The sequence below is a fragment of the Sminthopsis crassicaudata genome, chromosome 3, assembly GCF_048593235.1.
Source record: "Sminthopsis crassicaudata isolate SCR6 chromosome 3, ASM4859323v1, whole genome shotgun sequence".
Taxonomy (NCBI): Eukaryota; Metazoa; Chordata; class Mammalia; order Dasyuromorphia; family Dasyuridae; genus Sminthopsis; species Sminthopsis crassicaudata.
In genome coordinates this window covers 481,714,071-481,724,168 of record NC_133619.1, presented here as the reverse complement: position 1 = coordinate 481,724,168, position 10,098 = coordinate 481,714,071, and the positions used below count along the sequence as shown (strand labels likewise).

At 44.0% G+C, this 10,098-nt stretch overlaps 1 protein-coding gene across 1 annotated transcript; it reads left to right on the top strand.

Moving 5' to 3' along the window:
• Positions 1-2,505: 2,505 nt before the first annotated feature.
• Positions 2,506-9,718, top strand: SHISA2 (shisa family member 2). The gene is made up of 2 exons (XM_074303635.1): positions 2,506-4,209; positions 8,218-9,718. Exons 1-2 carry the CDS (start codon positions 3,882-3,884, stop codon positions 8,769-8,771), a joined length of 882 nt encoding a protein of 293 aa, XP_074159736.1. The 5' UTR covers positions 2,506-3,881; the 3' UTR covers positions 8,772-9,718.
• Positions 9,719-10,098: the final 380 nt, after the last annotated feature.

The window sequence follows — 10,098 nt, the reverse complement described above, 5'->3', positions numbered from 1 at the left end:
GATTCAGTAAGTATCTGAGGCTGGATTTGAACTCAGGAAGAGAAGTATTCATGACTCAAACCAAGCATTCTCTCTACTGCATTCACAATTTCTTTAACACATCCTCATATTATTTACTTATGGTTGACTTTCACTTCAAATTTAAAAAACACAACTGTTCATATGGTGTATTTAATTCAAGATGCATTTATTAAGTATGTACAAAGCACTATTACTAGGTACTGAGGGAGTCTCTGTTCTCAGGGAACTTACACTCTGAAGGAATAAGAAGACACAAAAATAAGATTGAATGCAGTAAATGCAAATGGAATTCTAAAGTCCTATGAAAAAATCTGAGGAGATTATGATCAGTGTCAGCTAGGGGTGAAAGAGAGGGCTTCAAGGAAGAGGTGGCCTAAAGTTCATGTAAATTGGACTTTCTCTGTTACCAAATTGTGAATATGGAAGTAAGAGGAGGAAATAGATTAAGTCTAGTTTGACAAAAACAGAAAGTACATGAAGAGAAACAATTTTGGGGCAGCTAGGTGGCACAGTGGATAGAGCACCAACCCTAAATTCAGGAGGACCTGAGTTCAAATCTGATCTCAGACACTTAACACTTCCTAGCTATGTGACCCTGGGAAAGTCACTTAACCCCAGCCTCAAAAAAAAAAAAAAAAAAAAAAGAGAGAGAAATAATTTAAGACTGACTGAAAAGGTAGATTACTAATACTGAACATTGGGTATTGGGGCATTGAATGCCCAGAATTAGCATTAATATTTTATTCAGTAGGAAATGGGGAGCCATGGCTTTTAAAAACATTTAAATATTGATTTTAAAAACAAGAATTCAATTTTGATTATAATAAATGTGTCAGTACATGGTGAAGTTAGTTCATTGTTCAATGCATCCAGTAATGTTATTTCTATTAAATCAGGAGTAATTCCAATTCTAACACTCACAAAGCATGTGAGTAGTCAATATATCTCAAATTTTTCATAAGGTTGTTGGATGTTAAGTATGAGATAGATGACTTAAAAACTGGTACAATCTTTGATTGATAGAATTATATAAGGTTGTATCAACAAAGGAATGACTGATTCCTCTGAACGGCTCTCCCTCTACTTCTCTGTCTCATCTTTCTTCCTGGCTTCCTTCAAGTGCCAGATAAAAATCCCATCTTTTAGCAATAGCCTCATTTTTAATTTTAGTGCCTTCCCTCTAAAATTATCCCCAATATATCATGTATGTTTGTATATATGTCTATATGTCCATATCTTACACGAACATAGTTATTTGCATATTGTTTCTATCATTAGACTGAGTTCCTTGAGAAACTGTTTTTACCCCCCTTTGTATGGATAGAATTTAGCACATAGCCTGGCATGGAATGTGTATTTAAGTGCTTCTTGATTTGACTTACTTGATAATAGCATCTACCTCACAGGGTTGTTTGAATATAAAATTATATATGTTTGTATATATGTATGTATGTATATATATATAATGCTTTGCAAACTTTAAAACTGAACGCAGACTGAAGTGTCTTTTTTTTTAATTCAAGTCTTGTACAAAATGACTAATATGGAAATGTTTTACATGATTGCACATGTATAAATTATATTGGATTTTTACCATTTGGAAGGGAGAGAGGCAGGGATAGGATTTGGAACTCATTTTTTTTTTAATGGTTTTAACATATATTGAGAAAAAAATAAAATATCTTTTCAAAATCCGCTACAACATCAATATGGCCTACTATTATTATTTATGGTGACTAGACTCAATTTCAAATTCTAGAAAGCAATCTGGACTTGCCAGTTCTGGAAAAGGAGTTTGTTTTACTGCTGAGTTATCTACTGTGGCTGTGATAATGGAGTATCTGAAGGTCTCATAAAAGAATGCCTTTTACCTACAAATAAAATAGCTTTGCTAAATAATATAAAATCAGGGAGCTAATAGGACGTTTGAATTTTACTTTAAGATTATTTAGTAGTCTCCTTATTTTACAGATGAGGAAAATGAGGCCCCTCAGAGAGGTCTCATATCAAAGGTGTGTCTACAGTCTGTCTAGTGTTTTTTCCACTAGACTTAACTTAAAAAAAAAAAAAAAAAAAAAAACTCTAACAATAAGTTTTTAAATCACCAACACCTGTTCCTTCAGTTTTATGGGGAAAAAAAAAAAAAAAAAAATGGATGAAGAAAGGCAGTGCAGATTGGTAAAGTTCCTTCAAGTTCATATGCTTTTGTCTTAATTCTTCCGTGAAAGCAAAGCCATAGTGTTTAAGAAAGAGGCTAAGTGGGGGGAATACAAGTCTTTTTCTACCATCTCTCTCCTAGAAGTTCCAGCTCATTTTCCTCAACTTCAAGGTTCTTCTAAGAGCTAAAGTCTAAGGAAGGGAGTCTCACTCTTTCTCTACGTGTGTGGGGATTTCTTGGAGCAAGGAGGGAGAGAGGAAGGGAAGGAGACTGAAACGCATGCGCGCCTGGGAGAGCCAAGTGCCTATAATAAGAGAGCAAGCGAAAGGGGTAGCAAGCGCGAGCGGAGTTGTGCTGCAGAAAGAAGCGGAGGGGAATGTGCGAGCAGCTGCCAGACGTCTCCCCAGCCTCCGCTGCCGCCGTCCGCTCCCTCTCTCCGCTGCGTGGCTTCTCCTAGTGCCCGGGAAAAGGACAGAGGGAAATAACGGGGGCAGTGCGGGGGATCGGGACGCCGCGAGCAGAAGGAGTGGTCCTGGTGGAGAGGTTGCCGCGCTGCGCAGCCCGGTGGGAGCTCCCATCGGCCTGCAGCTGGGAGAAGAGAGCAAGCCCTGGAGCTGCTCCCGGCGGCGGCGGGAGTGCCCCCTCCCCGCCAGCAGCACGGCACCGGCAGCGCACGAGGCGAAGAGGTTTAGCCGGACCAGTTAGCCGAGACTAGGACGGCGGGAGGCGGCCGGCGCCACTCTCCTCTCCCCGGAGCCAGGCACGAGCTGCTCCTGAAGCTGGCCTGGGGTCTCCGGCTTCTTTCGGCGGAGGGCTGTCGGTGCTGGTGGGGGAGGTGCTTTTTTCAGCGGGGTCCTCGGACTGAGTCTCCGGGCATTTCACATCTGCCCTCCATGGGACGCTGGGCTGCGCCCAGGAAGGGTTTCCTTGCACAGCGCGAGTTTTTCAGCGTGCACCACGCGGACAAAGTTTGGAAATGGGGAGGGAGAAATTGAGGAGCCGCCGCACTTGCGGTTGCACTTGCTTGTAACTAGCGCCCTCAACACCCCCAGCCCCCCACCTCCCCCCGGGGCGCTCTCCCCTTCCTTCCACCCCTGCGCTCTGTTGCCCAAGGGTATAAGGCGGGTCCCGCCCGCTTGTCACGCTGGGATCACTGCCGGTGTCCCTCGGGAGTATCATTAGTTGGCCCGGTGGAAAGGGCGTGGGCCCCGGGAAAGGAACTCCCCGGGTGCTCCTGTGGCTTTGGGGGGCGTATCCTCGGTGGGATGTCCGTGAGTTGACGCTCGCGTGGGAACACCTCTGAGAGCCATCACTCCCCGCCGTTCTCTGACTTGCCACAGGAACTACTACAGCCGGAGCCACCGGGCTTCCAGCCTCTCAGAGCCCCGCAAGCTCCTGCCCAACCTCTCTCCACCGCGAAGGTCCGAGTTAGGGCGCGGGGATGTGGGGGTGATGGCCTAGGAGCCGCTTCTCCGTCAGATCGTCGATCCCCCGAGTTCCGTGTCCCCTGGACTGGAGGGGGAAAGAAGGGCGCTGACCGCATGGAAGGGGGCGAGCTCCGCCAGGACTTCTGAACCTCTTTGTGACCGGCCCTTCTGCCCAGCGCCGGGATCTTCGTCAGAGCCCCGGGGCCGGGCGCTAACCGACACAAGCGTCCCCGCGGGGTCCTCCGCCCGCTGGAGCCCGAGCTCCGGGTGGTGCCATGCGGGGCGGACGTCTGGGGGGCTCCCAGTCCTCCTCCCCCACCCTCCTGCAGCTGCTGCTGGCGGCGCTGCTGGCGGCGGGGGCGCGGGCCAGCGGGGAGTACTGCCACGGCTGGCTGGACGCGCAGGGCGTCTGGCGGATCGGCTTCCAGTGTCCCGAGCGCTTCGACGGCGGCGACGCTACCATCTGCTGCGGCAGCTGCGCCTTGCGCTACTGCTGCTCCAGCGCCGACGCGCGGCTGGACCAGGGCGGCTGCGACAACGACCGCCAGCAGGGGGGGAGCGAGCCGGGCCGCTCGGACAAAGACGGCCCCGACGGCGCCGCAGGTAAGCCGCGGCCGGGGCCCCCGGGCGGGGCGGGGGGCTGGCGGCCTGGTGGGGGAGCCGCACTAGGGCCCTGGACTAGATGGGACTTCCGCAGAAAGGCCCGGCCGGCCGGGCGGGGGATGGAGCTCCGCACCCGGCAGCTGGTTCTGGCCCCGCAGCGGGCAGAAGTAGCTGAAGTTTGGCGAGGCACCCCGCCTTTTCGGCCCCGGGTTGCGTCATCCGTTAACATGAGTGAGTTGCAGTAAATCATCTCTGCTGCCAAGGGGGTTGTGACTTGGTCCTTGATTTTAAAGAGAAACCTGAACCCCAATCACTGGGGGCTTCCCGGAAGAAATCTTTCCTAACCTTCCTTGTCTCCTCCATCCTCCTCCTCTTCCTCTCTCCCTGACATGCCCCCCCCCCATCTTCTTGGAAGCTCCCCAGAAGACGCTTCCTGACCCGGGCTCCGTTTCACCCTATTTGAGGCTAAAGAGTTGATTAAAACATTTTTTTGGAGAACCCATCCTAGTTTTCGCATCTTCTATTCCCTGTCCCCCAGCATAGAGACTTCTCCAGTCTTCCTCTCCAATTAAGTGAATTAAATAGTGAGGGAAAATAGGAAAGGTGGAGTGGAGCAGTGAATCTAAACAGTAACTTAACTCCTTTCCCGGGCTGGGCCATGCGCCTGATGTCAAGTACTGCTCCACCCCCACCCTTGGAGGAAGAACCTGTTGGCTCTCCCCTCCGCAGGAAGGGGGGCCTGCTGGCCTTTCCCGTGGCGCAGGCTGCCCCCCCTCCGTACAATGAGGGGTTTGGATTAGGTAAACAAATTTAAACTTCCATCTCCTAGGACTTTCTCTAGTCAGTAATCGACCCCGGACAATCAAGTGGAAGTTTCTTGAGTGTGTAATGAATGGCCTGCACTTCTCCCCTGCCCTGGCCCCAGGGCTCCAATGTTCTGCAACACCCATTTCCCTTCCTCCTTGTGTGCTGGCAAGGAGAGCTGGCACCTGCACCTGAAACTGAATTGTGTTGCATCAGATGCCTGGCCAAATTGCCTGAGCCCCTGCAGAAGATGTTTAACTTTTTGTATTTATGGCTTTTAAAAAAAAAAATTCCTTTTAAAAGCTTTGTTCTTCCGAGACATCCTCCCCTCCCCCCCATTTATCCCAGGTTCACCTTCTTGAGAGTGTGTCCTTGGAGTAGGATACTAGAGACTGAGTATTCTAGGCATAGGGCAGATGGCAAACATTTCAGCAAGGTCAACTCTCCTATGAAGTTTTTATTTTAGCAATTTTAACAAGGGAACTTAGGGCACCCTTCCTTTCATTCTGTCCCATCCTATTTCTCTGCATCTTGTACTCACGGGAGACTAAACTGCCTGAGATGCATTATGAGAAGCAAAGAGCTGTTTCCTGTGACTGTAAGACAAGAAAGAGCTCCTTTAAACTCTCTGCTTTTCAGTCAAGCATTTTATTACTCATGCTACTAACCATTGTTCTGCCTCCTGTCTGAAGGGAGGAGAGGAGAATATACTGTTGGAAAATGTTTCAATTTAAAATGCCAACGAGGCTTTGCGTGCACACACACTGTGTGTGTGTGTGTGTGTGTGTGTGTGTGTGTGTGTGTGTGTGTGTGTGTGAAATAAAGCATCAAGGAATGTGCCCAAACCATGGAGTAGCTCAGTTTAATAGTAAAAGAAAAAAAAAAATAAAAAGAGACCTCTTGGGACAAATCCCTTCACAACAATTGCTTCCTGATTCTGCAGGAAAGCTTGTCAAAATTATAAAGATGCTGACATGTGCATTTTGGGGACTTCACTGCACTTTACAAAGCTTTGTTCTAAAAAAAAAATTATGCTTCACTAAATTTATTTCGCACCAATACTGTCCTATCTTGTCTAATTAAATGGTACCAGGACTCATGGGAGCACTGTATTAATTATCCCTACATGCCGGTATGCAACTCCAATTAAAATTCCTTGAAAGTGAACAATTATTTTTTTTTAAAGTGAGTAACACTTCATTATTTCTGACAAGGCCTTAGGATAATGTGTGTGTGTGTGTTTGTAGATTTAAAGTATACTAGATATTTAACCTTTTGATCACATATAAGGCTAGATTTCTTTAGAGGAATGCAAAAATTTAAGAAAGGTTAATAAAAAGTCTAGCATCTTGCTACAAAACATTCTGGCTAACTCCAACAGTTAGGACAGGTTTATTCTTGGACAACTTTGGTGTAGCCATTTCTACAGCACCTGTTAGGACTCAAGAAATAAATCGTCCCTTTGGGCTAAATTTTCATCATGAAAATCAAGCTTAGGTCTAGGTGATTCTATAAGATGTTATATTTTAATAACTTTGACTAGGTATTTCAGAAGTCATTAAGAACAATATTTAGAAGCATTGCTCAATTTGAGTGAATTTAGTCTGTTCCCTCAGTGCCAAGGAATTTGGCTCATTCATTCAAAGAATGTTTATTGTTTATTTAGCTCTTACTGGATGCATGGTGTTTTAGAGAGATATAAATAAGCATAAATGACAGTCTGTCCCTGCCCTCTAAGAGTGTATAATCTAATAGAAAGAAGATGTCTATAAATCACTACAATATGGGATAAGTGTTATGAGTGACTCAGATGAATACTAAAGGAACTCAGTGGACTCATCAGGATTTTTTCCTCTTCCCTTTATGTTTTCCACATGAAGAACAATTGATAAACAGTTCCAGTATTTCAGGATTTCCAAAAGATTGACTGCTTGTGAAAAATAATTTTTAAAAAGAAAGAAAAATCCTGTATGATCCTGAATATCAGTTTTAAATCAAAATCTTGGTTTTCAGAAGTTATTTTATGTGGAGGATGAATCTAACTTGTCAGAATTCATATTGTTTGTTTTATTTTATGATAGATTTCTTCCATTTTCTGGGAGCTCCCTATGATCCCGGGCTCTCAGTCCACTTTTTATATTGTCTTGGCCTGCTCATGTTTCCTTAAATTCTCTTTCCATTCCTTCAAAATTATTTGCTTTTCACCCATGTAGTCTTTTTCCCTGCCTGTGCTTTTGCCTTTCTCCCTGGACCACATATCAGGCTATAACCCTCCCATAATTTAGTGCCACTCTCTAAGTTTATTTTATCAAGGAAACTTTCTAAGACATCTGATCATGATTTGGGACTTTTTATTCTTCCTCTCTCTATTGTGGTAAAAATGCCTAAATTTCAGCCTTCTCATTCAGAAGTTATAATGGTTGATTTTGCACTGAAGTTGACTTTTGTACAGTCAGCGAAGAAAGTTGTCTATCTAGATAATCTCAAAAAGAAGATTGCATGGGGCATATTTAACCTACTAAAGATTTAAATTCTCAAAACTACTGTTGTTTTCAGCCTTGTCTAACTGTTTGTGACCTCATTTGAAGTTTTCTTAAAAACTAGAGTAGTCTTCCATTTCCTTCCTAAGCTCATTTTACAGATGAGGAAAACTGAGGCAAAAAAAGGGTTAAATGACTTGTTCAGAGTCACATAGCTAGTGTCTGAGTTTGGATCTGAACTCAGGTCTTCCTCAACCCAGACTTGGCATTCCATCTACTGTGCTACCTAGCTTCCCTCAAATATAAATATCCTTCAGAACTATATGTATCCTTTAAGTTTGATTGGTTATGAGGATTTGTTCATTTTGTATATTTGAAAATAATAAAATTATATTTCCTTTAGAATTATCGTCTTCATATTTTCCATTAATCTATAAACAAATTTTACACCCACATTGCTCATGTTTTAGGGACTAAATGATGCCTTTCTGAACTTTTTGATGTTTGTTTGTTTTTTATTCTGTGTTTGTTATAAATCTCAATTCCATAGTCCCTAGCTGAGGCTTAGTCATCTTAGGGGTCAGGAAGGGAATGAAAGTCAGAAAAAGTGGAGAACTCTTAAGCTATCGAGGGATGACCAAATGCTACCAGAACTTTAAGTATTAGAGCTGGATAAACATTGTTCAAGAGGAGTCACATTTTTCTGTCTGTTTCCTTTCTTTAGTGCCCATCTATGTGCCCTTCCTCATCGTGGGGTCCGTGTTCGTTGCCTTTATCATCCTGGGGTCTTTAGTGGCCGCTTGCTGCTGCAGATGTTTGAGGCCCAAGCAGGAACCCCAGCAGAGCCGAGCCCCCGGAGGGAACCGACTGATGGAGACCATCCCCATGATTCCAAGTGCCAGCACTTCTCGTGGATCCTCCTCCCGTCAGTCAAGCACCGCTGCCAGCTCAAGTTCCAGTGCCAACTCGGGTGCCAGAGCTCCCCCAACAAGGTCACAGACCAACTGCTGTTTGCCAGAAGGGACCATGAATAATGTATATGTCAACATGCCAACTAATTTCTCAGTCTTGAACTGTCAGCAGGCTACCCAGATTGTACCCCACCAAGGGCAGTACCTGCACCCCCAGTATGTGGGCTATGCGGTACAACATGACTCCATGCCCATGACACCTGTGCCGCCCTTCCTGGACGGGCTGCAAACTGGGTACAGGCAAATTCAGTCTCCTTATCCCCATGCCAGTAGTGAACAGAAGATGTACCCAGCAGTGACTGTGTAAACTCATGGACCATAAAACTGGCTGAAAGCCAGTACCTAAGTACCTAAGATGAACAGACAAGAAATACTATGGGAATGAATCCACATATGATCCATATGGGAAAAAAGTCGCTAAATGGAAGTCTTTGAATGTTGGACGGCAATTTTTTTTTTTTTTGAAAGCATTTCTTTTTGATGGATTCATTTGCTCCAAACGCTATGACAGTAGCTCTCAATTAACATGTCCAGATATGTTTCATTCCAATGCATGATTTTTATTGGGGGAAAAAAAAGATTATGTTGAAGGTGTACATGTGTTTTTGATAAGTGTGTGTGTGTGTGTGTGTGTGTGTGTGTGTGTGTGTGTGTGTGTGTGTATGTGTGTGAAGAGAAATGCTTGAGCCAACAAGTGCCCTTTAGGTACAGTAGTCAAAAGAATTTTGTAAGTTGCTAGAGTAAGGTGGTTTCCTTTTCTCCCCCACTCCTGCCCCTTCACTTGTACAAGATCATGATATTTGTTACCTCTTTTTCTTTTTGACTATTTTATAGACAATCACTTTGGCAGTGGAAGACAATATAATGCAATGATAAATGAAACTGTCCATTGGATCTCAGCATTTCCCGGGCACATCTTAGTTTCAGTGTAAAATTATGTATTTTGTCTAGTTTTGTGATTGTGAAAAGCTCCTTTATTTATGTAATAATCTTATGACAAAATGGTTTTTTATGTACAAAAAAAAAAGTCATCATTCATTGAAATATGGTATAGAGGCTTTACCAAGGAAGACTCTGGGGTTATTTTTAATCTTGAAGAAGATTAAAGAAGGGTGGAGTAGCAATAAAACCATGAACTCTCTTCCTGATTGTATTTTAATCTGACTTTATCATAGCATCTAATAAGGTGCAAGACTTGGTTATTCACCTTAATGATATTTTATGCTTTCAATTAAAAAAAATCAGTTGCTGCCATTCTGAGTTACTTTTTGCTATGGAAAGTTGTCCATCTTGGTATTTTGTTCTGCTTGGGTTTTCAGAGGCTGAATTCTTGGACAGTAGTAAGTGTATTTCGGCTATTGATGAAAAAGAGGGTCACTATTTCTGCCTAGACCTGGTGAGAATGACTTATTGTTTACATATGATCAACACAGATAAAATAAAATACAAATTTATTTAATAGGACTTGTTTTTGCCACAATCCAGGCATTGAGGGGAAAATATACTATAGGCTTAGGACAGTTGGCCAAAATTAGAATATCTAACAGCTATTGGGGAATAGGCAGATATATTATATACCCTTCAATGAAACTTTTCTGACATGGCTTACTATTTATCCCCCGGACATCAAGGAC